Genomic DNA, 21,457 nt, shown 5'->3' with positions numbered 1-21,457 from the left:
ACTGTAAACTTACGAAATTGCTTTTTTTTTTTAAATAATAACGGCTCCTGGAGATTTTAGGGGATGAGTTATCAGCTAAATTTGGCATATGAAATACGGGTTTGGCTCAGTTTATGATAAATCCTCATATTTTTCCACTGTATAAAATATGCCTAAATTTTAAAAAAAACACGTCTTGCTTCTTGGCCCTATGGTATAAGAACAACATATAACTGAGTACAACGTTACTTGAGTCTATTAATATTCATGACAAACAGAGTTTAGCTGGAATTTGCATCTCCTGATTTGCATACATTCACATCTGGCTGCAGTTCTGTCATTGAATATCAAGCAACTTCAATTCTGCATGAAACTGTATTTGGTATGTATGGTTTTCTCAGATGTAGTATTGTTTTTATGACACCCAGCAACGAATCAGCTCTATCCAAATGCCATTTCATTTACATAATCATTCAGTGGGAGCCAATTAAATTCTAGTGGGCGTGGATAGGTCCTCACGCCGGGTTGATGTTTTCAATTTGTATTTGTTTTCTTCATTTGAGAATGGCGACTGCTGCGTGCGGTACGCACGACACTTTAGGCATTGATGCAGCCAAACCGAATAAAGAGCACTTGCGGAAAAGTAAAGACTCACGCAGGAGACAGGCAGCTCTCTTGTTCCTCAATAACATTTCCCTTGACGGACGGCCCATATTCCAACTAAGCAATGGGACCAACAGCCACGCAGACGATGAGTTTCAAGGCGTCAACGCCGGTGAGACAGCGGCCAGGCTGTCCACAGCTAGCAGCTATGGAACGGTCACCCATCTGTCACCCTCTGTGAGCGGGGGCATAACCACTCCTATCCCAAGGATCGGGGTTATCAACGTCCCACCTATTCTTGTCCTACCAACAGACTCAGGGTTCAATGATGTTGGTAATAATGACACATTTTTGGAGAGGGGAAGGGTCGGTTCTTTCTGTTCCCAGGGAAACCTGCTTTCCCCCACTGGACACCAGACTCCATTTGGAGCAAGGAAATCGCCGACACTGCTGTCAGTAGACAGTTGCAACTCGATGACTTTGGATTCTCGACAGAGCAGGCAAGTCTCGCACTGCAATACATTTATAGTCATTCAAGTTGTTTTGCAAATAGCTGCCTGCTATACTAGCAAATACGTGGCTAGTTGACAAGTCCAGTGACCATCTTACTGTGTAAACATCGCATTGGCATGATTCAGTGAGTTAGTTAACGTTAGCTTGCCAGATGTTTGTTTCTGTCATCGAGCTGTCAATTCAGATCTATAACGCGGTTTGACCTGCCCTATTTTGTTGAAGCAGCACGTCAGTTGTCGTTTTGTGATGTTAGCTAGCTAGTTATCTCTTTGTTTGCTAGCTAACTCACGGTCCCTCTATTCTCTAGTTGTAATAGTAATAGTGCAGCTAGCTAGCCTCTTTTAGCTTGCCAACGCTTACCAAAGTGTAATGTTACTTCCGAGAATTTGCTATAACTAAGAGTTAGCTAATGTCAGGCTACTGAACTGTTTGGTAGAACAGGCACACTTAAAGCTATCCTTAAATCAGTGTTCAAATAATATTTAGCGACACTAAAATATCGTTTGGTCCTGTCCTTAATACAGGAACATCTGCAATCATCTAGCTAGAAATTTCATTTAAAACTGGAAGGAAGCCTTACTGTAACTTACAGTACACGAGAAATAGTTATCAGAGCAAATCTATTTGTTTTATTATTGATGAACACTCACACCCTTTGCAAGTTTCAGTGCGCCCACTCCTTTTGTCAATACAGCCGTAAGAGCCTGTGTTAAGGGGACTAAATTGCACTCATTTGTCAGTTTGAGTTTGCATGTCTGCACTGAATGAAACAGAAGAATGGTGTGAAAGAGAGTACTTCCTTAAGTATATAAACCCGGGATGTATTTTTATTAAGTGTTACGATATGCCTAGAGTTAACTTAAACTTTCATTTCAGGAGTTTCATTTAAAAAAAATTTTTTTTTAAATATTAAAGCAATAAAAAATGCATTTTCCCTCGTCATCCACTTAAAGGATTTGTCAGCATCAGCACTATTTTTTTTTGTCTCTTAGGTTTTCTGCATAATTTTTGGTGTTTTAAAATAATCAAATATCTATCTGCAGATAAGTGTACTTTTATATGTTTTCGTATTTTAGTTAACTTAAGCAAAAAGTTAATTAAACATGTTTTCCCTAGGACAAATCTCCTTTGCTGCTATTAATCTTACGCAGCTCATCTCAGTACACGAGAGTATAGTTGCCTGTCTTCACCAATCCTCACTGGAAGGCAAGCACTCTTTTACAACATCTAGTGCAGATCTAAACAACGGCATTTTAGTGAAGCCTTTTAGGCTAGTTTCTTTAAGGGGAAAGTTTGACACAGAGAAGACCCCCATATTCTGGAGGCACTTGATAAATCTAGTCTATCCCTGTTTATGCTGGCACAGTATGCCAATGAGACCAGCTATTTGTCAGTCAGCTCCAGTTAGTAGTGTGTTTCTAGTTACTTTTAAACCCACCAGCAGCAAAACTTTTGAGATAAAAATCTCCTGGGCACATAAAGATCTCTTGGGCACATATTTGGGGGTTTAGTCCCCATGTGTTGATTGATGGAAAATTTCATAGCTCTTGTGGAAAGGTACATTATCTGTCTCCCACTCACAAACTGGCCCCTTTTCTGATACTCACTCTCTCTCCCTGCTTTGCTTAAGCTAAATCTTTCCTAGTGCAATGCAAGAATCAGCATGCAAAAAGTTAAAAAGTTGGCCGACTACTGCTTTGTTTTAGCATATTTATTAAGTTCCAGGTCCACCACAAATTCCAGCCCCCAGAAAAAAATTTGAATACAAATATTGCAAACAAAAGTATCTATGACAATCCATTGTGTTAAGTTCAGAATTCCTGAATGCTGACTTAAATTCAAGTGTCTTCTTGACCCCTATTTACATTGTGACAATGTAACACTCTGCAATAAAAATAGAACTTAACAAGCTCTTGGTTTTTTGGAGATTGGTGTTCTTTTTTTAAGCAAAATGCGAGCAAAAACTCTGCATCCAATTACACGGTGAGAAACTTTGCTGAAAATTTGCATATGTTAATGTTTGTTATTCAGAATTTGGTGCTTCATTGTGGTTTTTTTATTCTGTTTTTTTTTTCCATCTTGGCATTCACAGAATGTACGGAATAAAAATATTTAGATATAAAATGATGTAAAATATAGGTGTCTGGAGAGAAAGTGAAAGCTTTCAGAAATAGAAAAAATGAGCAGGCTATTTAAAGTGTAGCAAGGTTCTGACCATTAGGCTATTTTGAGGAAGGAAAGAAGCCATCATTCTGTCTGCCCACATTTTCTGGATAAATGATGATAAACATGAACTGAAAAAAAACCCATTTCTCCCTTTGTCCAAAAATGGACATTTCTAGAAGGGGACAGTTATGCATAATTCCAAGGAAGGCTTTCTGGAATGTGATGGAGCCCAGAGAGCTCTACCGGGGTTGTAGCGCATTCTATGAGCTATAAGGTCCTATGACTAATTCTTTAAGGTTAAACAGCTTTTCTTACATCGCCTAACAGTGAGAGTGAGAGAGTTTTGTGTATTGTCAATAAATGCATTGCTTCGCTTCAAATGAGAACCATTAAAAATAACTGCTCCACCCTCTTGCTGTTTCTAATTGTAGAGAATTGTACTCTAGAAAATAGCTGCAAAACACAACAAAAAGGTTGCTATACCACCAACACCACAGTTGTGATCTCACCCTGTGAGCTTGTTTTTGAAATTCTCATTTACAGCAAATGTCAAAGCAGATCTGACGGCCTCTCTATCAGACCAGGGAAATAAAAATCTGTTCTGAATAAAAAGACCCCCCCCCCACCCCATCTCTAGAGTAATCTAAACTGTAGTACCCCAGTACTTTTATTGCGTTGCACTAAATTTCAGTGTGTGTGTGTGTGTGTGTGTGCGGGTGGGGGGGGGGGACACTTGTGTAGCAGGTTTGTGTCCCACACACTTCCAAGCTGTAGGTATTTGCCAGGCACATGGTGCTGAGGCCATCTTATTGGGACAGTTACCACAGCCTCTTACACAACAGAGGCCAAGCTTGGTGTGATGTCCAACTGACAGTGAATGGGTGTTCTCTCTGACCCGATGCTTCACAAAGTTGTCCTTTCAAAATGCCACCAAAGGAAGCCATGCCTTTACCTGACTATTTCAATTAGGATAGTTCTAAATTTAACTGGGCTCAGCCCCAGAGATGAACTGGAAACGGTCGCTAAGCATGCGGTCAAATGAACCAAACACATAATGTATCATGCTTCAGATGGCCCTGCGTCGCAGGTGTGCTTGCCCTTGATTTGTTGTGAACTGTCGGTGATGAGTCAGTACATGTCAGCAGTAACCATACCCCCGCCCTCTGGACTCTGTTCTGCCAGCACTGTCCGTGTGACCCTGCTGGGTCTGTCGTAGATAAGCATAGGTGTTTTTGAATGTCATCTTATCAGATCTTGAGTGCTGCAAGTGGAGGTGTGTAAACCTGCCTCACAGCCAGAATCTGAAGCAGACTAACAGTAATCATTGTTTTCCTTTTCATTCTCGTTTGGCCCTCAGCTTAGGCAGTTATATCAGCCATTATTATGCGGGCTGCACCATCATAGCATGGAGCTTGAATGCCGTTGGCCTAAGCTGCATTACTGGGACCTGTTCTATGAATGCGCGCCTTTCTTGTGTGTTCTAGCCTCACGAAATCTGCGTATTAAGAACGAAAGTGCTGTGGGCTACTTAAGCAAACTGCACTCATGTTGCACATAGTCTGAGCTGCAAAAGGATGGAAATGGAGATGAGGAGGCAGCTTCATTTCTCCTTACAACTGATGTGCTGCATGTTACAGGACAGACAGGGCTGTAAATTGGATCCCAGAGTGTGTCCCTGTGGAAATCGTTAGAGTGGCCATTTTTATATAACGCATCATTGAATGAGTGAGTGAATGAATGATCAAGTTAATTCCCGGCCCATGACTTGCCAACACACAGACCCGTCCGGTTAGCTCCCTAAGGAATATTATTCTCTTTGTTGTTAGGAATTTATTGTTTGGGGGTGGGAGAGCTCTACCAAGATGGCACATCTTTCTAGAGACAGTTACAGTTGGCTTATGGCACACAGGTAAAACGCACTGCTAAATGGAGCAATGTATCAGGGCTGTTTTTGTCGTTCTAACTGTCACCTTGAAATATTTGGCTTCCGCTCATTGGTCGGTTGGCCCCATGTGGTACTGCAGCTCACCGTGTACAGGCAGGATCGGTCTGCCCGTCGCCTCGTTTTTCATCGCCCCGTACCCCTGTTTGTGTTCTGAGACAGGTCACGCAACTCATCGGGCTCCCCCAGGCCCCGGCCGGTGAAGAAGGTCCACTTCATCAAGAACATGAGGCAGTATGACACCCGCGGCAGCAGGTGAGGCCCACTCTGTCTCCATCGCCACCATGAACCACACTTAACCCCAGTTAACCCCGGCCCTTAGCCTGGCCATCTCCAAGCTCCCACCCACTTAAGAGAACTGCCCCACACAGCTCTCACTGAATCTGTTTGGAGGTTCTTTGCCCCTTCTTCATTGCATTGTGCTTCACATGGACTGTAGTGACACCTCTGAAGTTACGACCCTAAAATCACAGTTACCAGTCCATGCAAGGTTGTATATATCTCACCAAAAACCAGAACAGTTACAGTTTTCTCGCTGCTGGTTGACCCAAAGGTTTAGCGCCACTGTTCTGTGAAGTGCTTTAGCAAGCAGACTGAGGGCTCGTATGTGCAGTGTCCCAATCCAGGCCACAAAAACAGCACCTGAAGTACTGAAGCACTCAGTAAGGGTTATTTCATTAACACCAGACCGATGAAGTGTCAGTATCCACTGCGTCTGTATTTGGGAAAGCCTGATCTGATTTATGATGTGTATTTTTGTTTTAAATCAAACGTGAATTCACAGCAGTTAATTTCTTTATAGCCCTGCTTATTTCCACTGCTCAGCTTCATAGGCAGTTCTAGATGCTACACAATCACTATGGGACTCTGCTGTGCGATGATCCAGTTTGTCTGCTGAAAATCAGTCGCTGAGCCCGTGTTCTCCTCTCTAAAGAAGCCGTTTGCGGCGCTGTGCATTTAACGGACCGGCCGCCAAGGTCTTAGGGAGGCGGTCAAGTCGCTAACACTCATCGGCAAAGAGGCAGAAAGGAGCGGGCGACAGATGACGCGTGCCGCAGGTGTCCCTTCTCACCCCGTGTTCCCGTGACGCTTTTGGACGCGGGTGGAAATTTTGCGGCGTCCCTTTCGCGGAAGCGGCTTCGCGGGAAGCGGCGCTGAAATAGCCCGGGCAGGCTGTCGTAACGGACGGTATGGCGAGCGGGAGCCCGTGCCAGGGGGGTTATTTGCGAAGGGCACGCCGGCCCAGCTGGCGCACGTGCGCGCGCGGCAGACTCTCAGAGAAGTGACGGGCACGGCGTCGGGCGCTGCCAGCGTGCGTCGCCCGTTTAACCGGCTCGTGCGGCTCCTGTGGGGCGCTGGCGTTACGGCGCGGGGAATTCGATCAGCCTGTGACACACAGCTCAGACCCAGCCTGCCTCACATCAAAGTGTGAGATGAGATTCCTCTCACAGGGGGAGGACGTGAATGAAATATCAACCTCTCTCTCTCTCTGCTCTTTACACACGAACGGCTTCAGCGTCCACCCATCTGCCGGACTTGGCTTCATTCCCCCCCCCCCCATCTGTTTTTTCAAATCGCAGATACTTCGTCTGGACGGCCCCACCCCGCAGCAGAACGGGTGCGGGGGAGAGGAGGAGGGCGAGATGTGAATTGGGAAGGGGCCATGTGCTGTCGCACAAGCATTTTCTCATCAGCCATAGTTTTTGTTTTCTTCCTGCAAGTTTCCCAAGGTTTTTTTTTTCCCCGAAGCTTAATGCTTTTGGGAATTGCACATATTGCTGTTGAATAGACGGAATAAACACTGTGAGAGAGGAGCGGAAACAGAAAGTCAATGTTGCATTGATTTGTTCTGGTGACTGGTGACAGGCCTGTATGCAGTTCCTGTGGAAATGATCGGCACAGAATGTAGTCTGTTTTTGGTCTATTTTCCCTGCTTCCAATTCTATAGACTATTCTGAAGGCTAAAAGTATCAAACTCTTATCTCTTCATAATGCTCCCTTGTCATGACTATTCTGATACATTGCGTGTTCAGGTTTTAGCCTATAGAGCGAGATGACCGATACTGCAAGACCAGCCTTCACTGTGTGTGTGTGTGTTTGTTTATGTATGTGAGTGTATGCGCGTGTGTGAGTGTGTGTGTGTGTGTGTGTGTGTGTGTGCGGGTGTGTGTGTGTGTGTGTGTGTGTGTGCGTGAGTGTGTGTGTGTGTGTGTGTGTGTGTGTGTGTGTGTGTGTGCAGGTGTGTGTGTGTGTGTGTGTGTGTGTGCGTCAGTGTGTGTGTGTGTGCGAGTGTGTGTGTGTGTCTGTTTATGTTTGTGTGTGTGAGTGTGTATGTGTGTGTGTGTCTGTTTATGTTTGTGTGTGCATGTGTGTGCGTGTGTGTCTGTATGCACATGAGCTTATGTTTTTTGTAATCCCTGCACTTGACTCCTAGAACGCTGCTATACTGGTATGGCATCAGACTGACTGCTGTTTGTGTTGCTCTGTTCTGTGTTGCAGAATCGTACTGATATGTGCCAAAGGATCTCTGTGTGCTGCTTTCTCAGTGCTGCCGTATGGGGAGGGCTTCTACATCAGGTACAGAACAGCTCACACCTGCTCCACACTGAGCAGCTTCACATCATCTTACCGTCTCCCCTGCTCTTAAGTTAACAAAACGAGAGAAATGCTTTTCTTTCTTTTTTTCCCATATTATGCTTCTCATGGGGGGGGCGGGGGGGGGGGGGGGGGGGGGGGGGGGCGGTTGTTGTAATTGCAAAGGTCAGATATTTCCCGTCCCATTTCCTGGTTATTTCTCGGGCTGCATTCCAGCTGTTTCCCCTGGGTATTCCCAATTCCCAGATTCTGTCCAAACCCAAATGTACAGTAAACAGCAGCCCCCCCTGCCCCCAATCCTCTTAATTACAGTAGCCTACCCCGGACTTGTTTTCTTCAGATAAAAATAAGCACGGCGCGCTTACAAAACGCAGCATGTACGTGCAGTTTAGAAGGGTTCCGGTGTTTACACAGTAGGGCGGGGCTTTATGGGGGGGTGGGTGGGTGGGTGGGGGGGTGCAGGAAAGCTGAAAGTTTCCCACGTGTGGCTCCAGCTATTGTGTCGCACAGCGCCTATGACCCTGGCTACTGACCAGACTCATCTCGACTGCTACAGCCTTCAGTCTGCGCAAGAAAATAATAATAACAATATAAAGAGGAAATTGCATTGCGCGTTAATGCAAGTAGCCCTGGAGGAAATAAGGAGATTTCCCTGGTTCTGGACTAAATCACGCTGAGAGCAGGGGACTGTACGGAGGAGGGCACTGCAGCCAATCAGGTCAATCCCAAAGCCATCTGTCACCACAAAGCCTCTTTGCCTGCAGTTATTGTGACAGGACAGATGTCATTCAGAGGTCCAAGAAAGGACTAATGAGCAAACTGCTATAAACCTCTGTGTAGCCCTATCTGAATGTCCAGTGCTGTATTTGTGGACATTTAATTAGGATTTCAGCTATAAGCGTATATCTTGGCGTCAGCTCCTTGGTGCAGGCTCAGATTTCAGTGCGGTAGTCTCTTTCTGTCAGTTGCATTGAAAGATGTTTTAGACACATACAGACATTTCTGATGACCTGCAGGCGTTACAGTCATGGGTACTGGGCCATTCTGAGGTTCATAGTTTAAAGCAAGAAAATACACAAGCTTGCTCCAAAGCGAAAAACGTTATTTCAGGAAAACTTTCTTGGAAAATCGAAAGCAACATAGACTAAAAACATACACTAAAACTGAAATAATATTTAAGAACTCTAGAAAGTGGCCAACACTTCACTATTTGTGTAATGTTTGCGAGTCTTGTAAACTGACTGTTGAGAGTTTGCATCTCTTGTTGTTGACCAAGAGCAGCTGTGCTGTAACCCTTGAGCAAGGTGCATGACTAGGTTACGTGCAGTGAATGTCCAGCAGTGGAAATACAGATGTAAATAAACCATGCAAATGAGGCGAGATGTGCTCTGAGAATAAGTCATCCTATTTCTGCATTTCCCCTGATACGTCCTTAATCTTCCTCCATTACCGGCTCTCTAGTGGTGAAGGGCAATTATGTTTGTGAAATTTTTTTAACACATCTTTCTTTATTTTCCCTGACCCTCCCCCCCCCCCCTTTTTTTTTTTTCGCTTGATCTCTCTCTCTCTCTCTCTCTCTCTCTCTCCCCCCTACCCCCATCTCTCTATCTCTCTCCCTCCCTGCCCCATCTCTCTCTCCCCCCCCTTTCTATCTCCCCTCCCCATCTCTCTCTCTCTCTCTACCCTCCCCTATCTCTCTCTCTCTCTTTCTTTCTATCTCCCCTCCCCCATCTCTCTCTTTCTGTCTCTCTCTCTCGCTCTAGTGAACCAAAGCTGGAGACTCACAGACACAGGCGCTCCTCTGGGGCCACTGCGCTGGAGATGCTGCCTGGGCTGGAGGATGTGGAGCTGGGGGCTTATGGCAGGGTGAGGTGGTCCGTTTGGACGCTCGGAAAGGCAGCCACAGCTTACGCAAAGGAAAAATATGAATCATTTCAGGATGGCCCCCATCATCTGGGAGTTTATATAAATTATAATTATAATTGTAACGGTCCTGGGTAAAGTTCCGCAGCATTTTGCATGGCTTCCATTGCACATAGAAGCTTTGGATTGCACCCGTGCTGCAGTCTAACTAGCTGATGTACAATATCCGGTTATTTGAGTATCTGATTTTTGTAGTTAGTAAGGACTTCTCAAATCAAATTGTCAGACATGTAGGAGGAAGGAGAGATGTGGGCGTGTCACTCTAGCCCCTCCCTTCTATAGTGTACTTTGTACACATAAAACTGACTGGCCTCCATGCTCACTGTATACTGCTCCCCTATTTTGGGGGACAGAGGTTTGACCTAAGCTCTGTTTTGTTTATGTTGGCTCAAAAATAGGTTTCAAAAACGTCCCACTGATTTTCGACTAGATGTTCTTGATTTTTGATTTGTTAATTCAAATCTAATGGCAAAAGGTGAAGTCCTGAATGAGATCTGACTTCCCGACCTGTTTGGCATCTCTCAGACGGTGTCCTACGCCAGGTTCCTCTACCCCACCAACGCCCTGGTGAGGCAGAAGCCCATGGACATCGCCATTCAGGTGCCCCTCTCTCGTGGCAGCATCTCCAGGAGCTACGCCCCTTCAAGGCTGAACAGCACCGTAGGCCTCGACCTGGGTGAGCTCACGCAAACTGTACCTGCAGTTTACAGTCCTGAGTGGGTGGAGGCACTGGGAAAGCTGCACCAGCAGTTTGCAGTCCTGAGTGGATGGAGGCACAGTGAAAGCTGTAGCAGCAGTTTACAGTCCTGAGTGGATGGAGGCACAGTGAAAGCTGTAGCAGCAGTTTACAGTCCTGAGTGGATGGAGGCACTGTGAAAGCTGCACCAGCAGTTTACAGTCCTGAGTGGGTGGAGGCACTGTGAACGCTATGACAAACAGTTTGAGGCTTCACTTTATTATTCATGTGGTTGGCTGTCCTGTGGCGTTCCAAATTTAGGTCGTTTTAGGTGAATATATTATTGGGGGAGGTCATTCTGCCTAGAACCTGCTTTGTCCCATTAGACGGCTCACTGGATTCAGACTGGGAGGGAGCTCAAGGTTGCTCCTAAGGCAGGATATTCTGGGCTTGTGGTGAATGATGTGTGAAAGGACACTCAGACCTGCAGGAACAGCTGAACACAAAGACATTGAAGAGCATGGTGATTTACCCACTTAAGCTCGTGCAAAGCTTGTTCATAGAGCATGCTCTAACTCTGGCCCTCACAGTCAGTGATTCTGTCCCATGCAGTTTGTGATGCACATAGCCAGTGCCCAGCCCCCCCCCCCCCCCCCAAAGCAAGGCTTCACTGTTATCTGTGGTCACTCTGACTTGAGCCAGATTGCAGTGACACAGACAGGCGATGACACGCCATGCTCACGTCAGTCTGAAACCCACAGACCCTGTGGCTCCGCCCTGTTTCCCGCGCCAGGGAGCTTGTTTTCTGTACTCTGAGCGCATGGTGAGAAACAGGAAATGAAACCCCACCAGCTGGCATGATTGATCAGAGGAGAGCCGTTCTAATCGCCTGACTGCAGATGTTCACTGTCGCCACGACCTTTCACCCCGCTAATTCTCTACGTCCTTGTCCTCGTCCCTGTTCAGCATCCTCTCAAATTAAGACTTCCACAATGAGCCGTATATGTATGTGTGTGTGTGCGCGTGTGTGTTTGTGTGTGTGTGTGTGTGTGTTTCTGACGGGGAAATTGTCCACCCTCCAGGTATGGATGACCTGCCAGACTACGACCCCAATCTGCTGAGTGACCCCCAGTGGCCCTGCGGCAAGCACAAGAGGGTCCTGATCTTTTCCTCCTACATGGTGAGGGAGATTCCAGACGCCTTGTCCCGTGGGCTGATCATGCCCTGATCATGCTTAACCCTCCATAGTCCTCCATCATCATCACTGTCCAAGTGTAATTACACATCATGGTGGTGCATAGGAGAATAACCTGCCAAACTGAAATATGTCACGCTAGCAAAACAGATGAAGCTGTTTTCATATGTGATCAAAATATCCATTACTTTCAAGATTTTTACTTAACATTTTTTGGTTTTCCTGCTCTGTGGATTGTTTCAATTGTTTTTCTCCCAGCACAAAATTCAGCATGTACAGTACAAGTTATGCAAAAGGTCCCAATTTCTACTTGTTAGTCAATGTCAAAATGACAATAGAGGTTCTTGAATAACCTACAGACATTGAGGCAGTTATGTCACATCATAAGTGCCGCATTTAGCCACCACCCAGACTTATCCCTCTGCTGATGGAATCAAAAGCCAGGCTATTTATTTTCCTCCTATCCTCTCCTCTCCTCTCCTATCCTCTCCTCTCCTCTGCTCTATTCTTCTCTCCTCTCTTCTCACGGAATACTTCAAAGGACCTCGGTGTGCTCTGTCATTGAGACGCTGCCCGCCTGGAAAAGAGGCTCAGTGACAAAGCATCCCTAATGCCACCTCACTCACACTAAATATAAACATAGAGCCCATCGACCTACATGCGTCCAGTGCTCCCGCACCGGGCTAGCAGTGCAGATTACAGACCAGCTCATTTCATTACAGAGCACAGGGTGCCACCATACTATGGGAGAGCTATTTATTTACATTGTTTCCTTATCTCCATTTGCTGAACTGGTTTTTGGCGAAAGGCATTTACCCTGTGGTCTTAGTGTAATCCATGCTTAATTGCAAGTGCTTATTATATGCAGGGTCTTTTTGACCACTCAAACACAATGGACATCTTTTCTTTCTAAATTTGGATCGAAGCTTTTCTCCAGTGCACTTCTGCCCGAATGTAGATTACACAGAGCAATTTGTCCTGCACAGAAAATCCAAGATGGTATGTCATATCCATTTTTTTAAAGATGGATTCATTAACAGTACTTATTTAGACAATTTTATGTTAGCATCCCCCAGTTTTTTTCTTTTGTTTTTCTGAATTTGTCCCCCAGTAATTGCGGTAGTTGCTGCGGACGTGCTTATGTTTATAACTAAAATGTTACATATTACTCGCTACAATATGCCCCTACATGGGTCAGCACTTCAAGTTAAATAACGCAAATAAAGTGCGATTCAGTTTTTTCTCTCTCTAAGCAGGTTTTGACTTAGCAGAGGAGAACCCAATATGCCCTTGAAACCCGTTTACTGTGGTTCTGTTTTCCAGACAACTGTGATTGAGTATGTGAAGCCTTCGGACCTGAAGAAGGACATGAACGAGGCATTCAAGGAAAAGTTCCCGCACATCAAGCTGACACTGAGCAAGATCAGAAGGTATAATAAATGCACAGATCTCAGTTATTGCAGTTTCCAGCATGCTGTGTTTGTCACAGTGTAGGAGCAGGTAAAAACCTTCAGCCTGTCTGTTCGTATTTCTGTCCATCTCTACTTCTTCATTTGGCTGTCAGTGTGCCTAAACTCTCATCATCCTAATTTCCTCACCTGTCTGTCTCTATCTGAAGGTTGAATCTTTCACTCTTCCCTCTCTCAACCGCTCTCTCTGTCTGTCCACCTCTATGTAAACTCTGTCTAAGTCTTAATTTTCAAATAAAATATCTTTCTTCCTGCCATCCAGGCATGTTGCGTGTGTATTCATGCAAATTCAGTGTCTCCTTCTGTCACTCACTCACTCACTGTTCCGATTTGCCAGTGTGGAATCTGCCTGTCTTGTGCTGGTAGTCAGCCTGTCTGTGTCTCAGCACTGCATGCCTCTATTTGTGTGAAAGTACATATGCACACCCTGTGTGGCTTTTGGTCTGTATGTACGCATCTTTTTCCATCTCCGTCTTTTTCTGTCCACTTGTATGTAACGTCTGTCTGTCATAGGACTGCACATCCCTCTGTCTTTTCATCTGAATGTCTGTGTGCATATAGCATTTAAACTGTGTGTCTGTCTGTGTGCATGTAGCATTTAAACTGTGTGTCTGTCTGTGTGCATATAACATTTAAACTGTGTGTCTGTCTGTGTGCATATAGCATTTAAACTGTGTGTCTATCTGTGTGCATATAGCATTTAAACTGTGTGTCTGTCACTCAGCCTGAAGAGGGAGATACGTGTGGTCAGCGAGGAGTGTGGCCTGCAGCCGGTCACCGTGGCGATGGCCTTTGTGTACTTTGAGAAGCTGGTGCTGCAGGGGCGGCTAAACAAGCAAAACCGAAAGCTGGTGTCAGCAGCCTGTGTGCTGCTGGCTGCCAAGATCAGCAGTGACATGAAGAAGCAGGAGGTCAAAGTGCTCATCGACGTGAGTGTCACTTTCTTTCAGTCACAACTGAATAGGCTTCGTGTTTTTATTTATCATTATTTATGTTTCTTAGTATTATTTACCCGGCTCTAATTATTATTATTGTTCTGCATGTGGTGGCACGTACGGTAGTAACAGTAAAAATATGAACATTAGTACATCTAATGTCCATGGTTTATTTTTCCTTTGCCTCATTGAAATGCCAAAGAAGCCAGAAGCTAGTGCAAGTGTTACTTTCACGCCCTGTAACCTCCTATAAAATAACTACAGGTTTACAGTGTGCTATGGAAGGGAGAGCAGATGTTGGAAATATATTGGGGTCATTGTCTATATCGGAAAGGAGTTGACCCTTGCAAAATGAATTAGTTATCTATGTGTGATCGAGCTACTTGTGTATGTGGAAGCTATCCCCTCTTTCTCTAGAACACCATTTCTCAAGGGGATGAAGCTTTTATCATTTTAAAATGTTCTGACTTTGTTTTCCATCACTCTCCATTTTTTTACTTGCCACTTTTTGGTTTTTACTGTTTTTTCTTTTCCCTAATGTATTGCGCTTTTTATGACTCTTTTCTCATGTTATTTTTATCTGTCTCTCTTCTTTTGTTTCTTGCGTCTCCCTCTGAGTGCAGAAATTGGAGGAGCGTTTCCGCGTCAACCGCAGGGAGCTGATCCCATTCGAGTTCACCATCCTGGTCGCCCTGGAGATGGCGCTGTACCTCCCGGAGAGCAAAGTCATGCCTCATTACCGGCAGCTGGTGCAGCAGCCCTGACTGTGGACTTCAGCATGGCCTGAATATCGGCAAAAACACGTATAAGCACACGACAAGCAACCAACACGGCCAGCAGCGAGTCAAACCAAGCAGGGGGGATTCTTCACAGTGAGAGGATGAGGGGATGAAGACGAGGAGGAGGAGGAGGAGGAGTGAGGGAACAAATCCCAGTGCAGCTCACTTGGGCCCTACGAGGTCAGCGGTTGGCACATAGTGAAGTGAGATGTCACCATATGAATTCTTTTATTTTAAGAATGAAATATGATTATTTTTGTTTGTTGTTCTGTTACCAGAGTGTCTCCTTCCAATCTGTGTTTAAGCAGTAAGATAATATGTATCACAATCATAGTTATAGCTGACGAAGCATATCCTTCGGGATGCTGAGCAGACGCAGCTGTGTGTTTTAGTCTTATATAACCGCGTGCTAGGCTATAGCTTATGCAAAAGAGTCTGATCCTGTGGCCACCCCTGGATGGCCTGGTTTTCCCAATGTAAAAGCACAATGATGCTCTCTAAAGTCCAGTCGGGTTATCATATGGGCATCATGTCTGGTGCTGGTTCTAGGTCTTCCCTGTCCTCCAAAAACATGTAGCAATGTGGTTTTACATTATCAGTAGCTTTTTTATTGTGATCTGGCTCCCTTTCTGAATTCAAAGATTCAGCTCTCCTACGATTGTTCTCCAAGATCTTCCTTCTCTACATGTTCTGTAATAACAAAAGATTCAAGAGGGAAGTGTCCCAGATTCCAATGTGTATGAATGTGGAGTATTAATTCACATTTCGTCAAAAATATTTCACTTTTTTTTTTGTTATTTGTAATTAGTTTATTTAGACAAAGAAGGGATGCACAATAACCAACACCTTTTTGCACTATCCATGCAATATTATTTCATAGACAGTCTTTTTTTGTTTGTTTTTTGGGTTTTTGGCTTCCTTTGTATATTATTTTTATTTTATTTTTTGGTCATATATTCAAACTTCTCTGTTATGTGTTATAAATTATAGTTATAGAACAGTAAGTAAGTAAGTTTAAGTGCACTGATGTTAAAAAATGATAAGTATTCTTGTCCATCAATTGCAAGCTTAACTGTTATTTTATATGATATGTTTGCTCTTCCAAATCTTGCTGGGAGGTATTATAGCATTAAGATGTTCTTCCTGGCAAACATAATACTCTATATTAGAGATTTCATTATGAAGCACATTAATAGTGCTGTTGCATTATCATTTTCACCTGTCCCCGGTTTTTATTGTATTGTCAGTGCTTCATTATGAAGCATGTTAACGGTGTTGTAATGATTTCCACGCATCTGCAGTTTTTATAGTATTGTCAGTAAATGTGTGCCACTGTCTTCTCCTTTGACGCAAATCTTTATGCATTTCCTCTTGGGATTATGTTTAAATAAGCACAGCCTAGTGAACCTTTACAATGATGAGAGGTTTATTGTTATTTGTTTATATATATATATATATATATATATATATATATCATAGAATTTGGAGAAAAGGGATTAGACACTGAATCTGTATTTTTGTGTGTGTATGTATGAATGTGTGCATGTGTGTGTGTGTGTGTGTGTGTATGATCATTGTGTGCATTTCCCCTCCAAATATACTTTTAATCTTATAATCTAGAATCACGTTCGGTCACTTGCACTTTATTTACAGTGAGGCTGGTACATCATAGTGTCACAGTGTATGTATATACGGAAGATAAACAACTTGGTGTCCTGTGTGTTAATTCAATCCCTGCCTGTTACATTGCTGTTTGAAAAGTAATGTTGAAAAGCATTGCATTATATTTTGTACTATTGATACATATGCCACCTTGTGGTTAGAATTGCAATAACCATGTAAATGCATTCATAGGACAAATCTTGTATTTGTCGTCAAATATATTTTGTTTTCTCAGGAACTATTTACGAGTAATACAGATTTATATTTTCACTATATTTTTCCCTTTTTTCATTTTAATATGTATTATCTGTGTTTATTCATAGTGAAACTGTTCTTTGGGAATTGTAATTTGAGTGGTGTTGTAACCCTAAACAGGACGTATTGTTCTATAACTACCTAATAGAAACTTCCACAATCAATGAGGGGGCTTGTTTTGTAGCATGCTTTCTTTTCACTGAAATCTGCATAGATGCATAATTTTTCTTAAAGATGTCTGAACAGGACAATCATTACATGTTTTAACCTTTCTCAGTCTTCCTCAGTCAGTGGTGGTTAGGTTTCTTTCTTAACTGCTTAGATTTCTTGTCAACTGCAGAGTCTAAAAGGCTGAGAACATGTATCAGTGGACTTGGCTGTGGATTGAATTGCATGCTGGGAAGGCCCTTACTAGATCTCCTTGAATTATGAGAGCATTTGAAAGCAATAGGAAAGAAAAGTATACTGACATAACTCATGATAGGGAATTTTGTATGATGCCCTAAAATGGAGACTGAGAGATGTTTCGTATTGATTTTTACAAAGTGCCTGAAAAAGAAGCACTGATTTGTGTGTTCCGAATTAGCAATTGAATCAGGTCGCAGTGCCAATTCTCTGTAATTTGTGTTGCTTTATTTATGGTATTGGTTGAGAACTGATTTGGCAGGAAATACAATATTTTACTGTTTGCATTGTTATGTAACTTTCGTTTGACCAAAGCTTTGACACCCCAGCACTTGTTGTGCTTCCTATGGCAGTGATTAAATAGAGGGTAAATATGATTGATCCTGCTAGGTGACACCCCAGCATGGCTTAAATCCTTGTCAATACCCCCCCCCCCTCGGTATTATATTGACAGTTCTGCCTCAGCGCTAGGTTACTTTCAGTATAGTCTGACAAATGTTAGGTATTGAAGTGGTGTAGCGATGCTGCTCTTCTACAAAATGCACAGGTGAGAAATATATTGTCTTTCTTAAATTAAGAAGGCTTAAGAAGAGTAGTTGATACTGTTATTTCAAAAAGGGGTTTCCCATGTATTTCATTTGCAATTGTATTATCACAAGCACCATTTCACTATCCTATGTGCAACTTAGGAGTGTCTTATCCTCATGTATCTTAGGGGTCCCATTAATTATGTCCTGAATGGTGCATAATGTATTTATAATTATGACTTCTTATATTGTATTTGTGTGAATAAACTCATTTTAAATAGTTTTTTTTTCCATCACCGAGGAGAAGCATTGAAATATATTTTTTCTTCTGACTGTACTAGTCTTGTGACTTGTTTTGTGGTCACAGAAAACATAAACACCACATGGAAATTTTACACTCCACAAAAAATAATAATAATAAGCAACAAGAGTGCTGTATCAAATGCTGTTTTAGTGAACACTCTCTTACACACACACACGTTAAATATGCACATTTTAATAAATGCTTTCCCTAGACTTCTGGACAAAAACAACCATTGTTTCTCAAACTGCTGAACATAATGAAATTTATGATCACAAAAAAATTGACCGATGAGGTTTTGTTAGGTAGTTAAATTACCTTGGGTTTCTACATTGAATTCAATGGGCAGTTAGCGCTTTTGCCATGCGCAGTAGAGCTGGTTCCAGTTACTTCCTTGGCTTCACTGCCTGGACCCTCCTACCCTTTCCAGTTCTAATGATCGCTCCTTACGTCAGACCACTGAACTGTTCATTGGGTCAGACTGCGAAAACACTGCCCAATTTACACCGGAACTAGTTTATCTGTAGCCAATTGATATCGTTTCCTGGTTGAAGAACAGCTTTCTTGTCCGTGTCAGCCAAATTGGAAAAGTGAGCTCAACCAACATTTTACGGAAAAGACCTTAGTATAAAGTTATTGTCTGGGTTTGTAACTCTTTTCAAACTAGTTCATGCATTGTTATTTGGGAAATGCGTAAAGTACGTATTTCCAGCCCGATGTAGGTGGCTTTCTGAAGCGGCTTTGTAGGCACATGTGGGATACTCAAACATCAAACATTCATTGTAACGTTGATGGCCAGTTCTAGAAACATTTTAACGAGGCATCTAGTGCCACTAGTGTTGTGGTTCTAGTTGTTGGTTTATCTTGTAACAAATGTAACTATAAGCATATTCAATGTGCTGTTCCTAACTTTGTTTTTAACACTGGCGTGATTGGGGAAATGGGGATGTAAATGAAGTATTCCAAAACTGCACTGACAAGGTTCTCCGCTTCGGTTATATTACTAAACCAAATGGGTTTATTGCTTATTGGTATTAAGTGGCACGTATTTTTTATTGCATTATTTGTTTAGGGCCACCGAAAGTTTACGTCAACAAATCAAAATGCATAACGATGCGGGTGAATTCGTGGACTTGTACGTCCCTCGCAAATGGTAAGTGCACATTTCTATTTAGCTAGCTTTCCAGGAGGTTCTGGTTTGATTTTGTACTCCATATTTTTTTGGTGTTCCACTGAACCGTGGAGTTAGGCCGCATGTATAAACTGGGCGATTTGTTTGCTAGCCAGCTGCACTGCTGATGCACGGTGCCGAATGGCGAGCTAGTGTATATCAGTAGGCCTAGCAGTCAACTATAAAAGCTATGACAGCGAAAGTACAATCCGGGCCTATCTGTTCAAACTGGCAGACAGCAGGGAATATCTTTTTGGAAATAGCTTTTCTCTGTCAGTAAATGTGGAAATATACCCGCTGCTTTTTATAACAATGCTTGCTATTGTTCGTAGCAGACTGTCTAAAGAATTGTTGATGCATTACAGGTGGCCTCCCATATTATTGTTTTAAATTATCTTTGTTATTCAATAAATGTTAATAGCCAATAATCTGTGTTTCAGTTCCGCAAGCAACAGAATTATTGATGCGAAAGACCATGCATCCATCCAGATCAACATAGCTGAAGTGAGTTGCCATTTTATTACTTATTATTTGTTGATATCAGAGAAGGAGCAAATGTTTTGATCGTGTCAACAGGACAGATGTCAGTAGACAGCATAACTGATGGTGGTAGTTGTCATCAACCATGTTCATTTATATGTTGGCAGTTTAATGACCATAAGTGTGTGATGGCTACATCTCCAGTATTATGTGTTGTATTGTAACTCGCAGTCCTATGTCAAAGTCAAATTGTTGGGCTATTGCTAGGTTGACAAGGTAACGGGTCGGTTCAATGGCCAGTTCAAGACGTATGCAATCTGTGGCCCCATCCGAAGAATGGTAAGTTCAGCTCTTCCCTTGACAGACATTGTCTGCAGTTGTCTGCCTGTTAGCCCACAGAGCTGTTACACGTGTCCATAAATGCATCAGCAGGCTATTGATGTTTCTTCTGTGAATGGGGAGTTATTAGCAGACTTAGGCTGTTCACATGGAGTGGCTGCAGTTTTGATCTCTTTATTCTCTGAAGCCTTAATAAAAAGTGTGTGTGGTGTCCAATCTGCTGGAGAGTCGGAGTAGTTTCTTCCATGCCTGCTGGTGGAGTGAGCACATGCACCTGGGTTGTTTTATTAAATTGGCCCAAATAGGAATCTAGGAAGATCGCATTGCTTCATTTTACATACGAAGTTGCTTAAACCAATTATTCTGCGACCGATCAGGGCTGGGAATGAGTGAAGTGTGCAGCAGTATTTTATTTTGTCCACAGGGTGAAGCTGATGACTCTCTCGTGAGGCTGGCAAAGAACGACAACATTGTGTCAAAGTAAGAGTCATTACATTACATTACAGGCATTTAGCAGATGCTCTTATCCAGAGCGACTTACACAACTTTTTTTTTTTTTTTTACATAGCAATGAGTCAATGGCCATCGGGAGGAATGTGGGTGGGGGGGGGTACTCACATTGCACTGTATTACTGGCATCAGGGTGACTTTACAATTTACATTTGTATAAGCGTCCATTTGTACAGCTGGGTGTATACTGAAGCAATTCAGGTTAGGTACATTGCTCAAGCATACTGTGGCTGTGCCTTACCAGGGAATTTAACCAGGATATCTAAGCTTTACTGTCCTCAGTCTTGATGGTTTTTTCTTTAAGTTTGCAATCAATTTACAGTAGGAATATTTACTGCCAATGTGTAATAACTTGATAATAATGCCCGATATTTGGGTAACCCATTAAACCTTTCCACCTGTTCTCTTTTAGGAATTTCTAATTTGGAGGATGCCATTCTGGAGATTTTTTGTAAAATAAAGTGTATTATAAATAAAATTTTGCACAGCAAGTACTTTGTGGGTGTCAGTTGCAGTTTAATGTTCTTTTCAACTTGTTTCTTCACAAGCAGACTGAGCCTTCATCCTTATCCACAGCAATTTAGTACTTTAACTTGTTTTTACAGTTGCATTGTTTTTAGTTGAGAGGTTTAGGTTAAGCTTTTGCTCAAGACTATGGCAGCAATGTCCCACAAGATTGGATTGTGTAATTGGTTTCAATAAAATGTATATTCAATTTAGCACTGATTGTGGATAATGTACTGTGAGAATAATTCACATAATAATCTATAGATTAACAGATTTCTGGGGTGTACAAGAGATCCGTGGAATCAAGCTAGAAACATGACTCTTAAGAACTACATTGGTCCTCATATGGTGACATGCATCACTGTTAAATGTGATTTACTCTCAAACTCAAACAAAATTCCCTGGACTTTCCATCTCTGTTCGTATTGTGCCAGTCTTTAAAAATGTGTTGGTCTTATAGTTCATGAGCAGTGGGAGGTCTGAAGCATGAATGGGTGAATTGGGGGTGATAAAATAAAACCTTTC

General features: G+C 42.9%; 2 protein-coding genes across 5 annotated transcripts; both read left to right on the top strand.

The window, feature by feature from the left end:
- The first annotated feature begins 13 nt into the window (after window positions 1-13).
- Window positions 14-17,920, top strand: cables2b (Cdk5 and Abl enzyme substrate 2b). Its single transcript, XM_035382873.1, has 9 exons — window positions 14-1,082; window positions 5,366-5,458; window positions 7,703-7,780; window positions 9,562-9,664; window positions 10,247-10,397; window positions 11,480-11,577; window positions 12,916-13,022; window positions 13,786-13,990; window positions 14,620-17,920. The coding sequence occupies exons 1-9, from the start codon at window positions 508-510 to the stop codon at window positions 14,758-14,760; spliced, it is 1,551 nt and encodes a 516-aa protein (XP_035238764.1). The 5' UTR covers window positions 14-507; the 3' UTR covers window positions 14,761-17,920.
- A 492-nt stretch (window positions 17,921-18,412) lies between these two features.
- rps21 (ribosomal protein S21) lies at window positions 18,413-20,920 on the top strand. 4 transcript variants are annotated; one of them, XM_035382876.1, is made up of 6 exons: window positions 18,413-18,515; window positions 18,998-19,078; window positions 19,537-19,600; window positions 19,844-19,915; window positions 20,340-20,395; window positions 20,838-20,920. In XM_035382876.1, exons 2-6 carry the CDS (start codon window positions 19,029-19,031, stop codon window positions 20,845-20,847), a joined length of 252 nt encoding a protein of 83 aa, XP_035238767.1. In that variant the 5' UTR covers window positions 18,413-18,515; window positions 18,998-19,028; the 3' UTR covers window positions 20,848-20,920. The 4 variants fall into 4 exon arrangements, with proteins under 4 accessions (XP_035238767.1, XP_035238769.1, XP_035238766.1 ...); XM_035382875.1 differs by having other exon boundaries at window positions 18,448-18,569; XM_035382877.1 differs by lacking the exon at window positions 18,413-18,515 and adding an exon at window positions 18,600-18,623.
- Window positions 20,921-21,457: the final 537 nt, after the last annotated feature.

This window comes from Anguilla anguilla, chromosome 11, assembly GCF_013347855.1.
Source record: "Anguilla anguilla isolate fAngAng1 chromosome 11, fAngAng1.pri, whole genome shotgun sequence".
NCBI lineage: Eukaryota > Metazoa > Chordata > Actinopteri > Anguilliformes > Anguillidae > Anguilla > Anguilla anguilla.
This window is presented reverse-complemented; position numbering and strand designations above follow the sequence as displayed.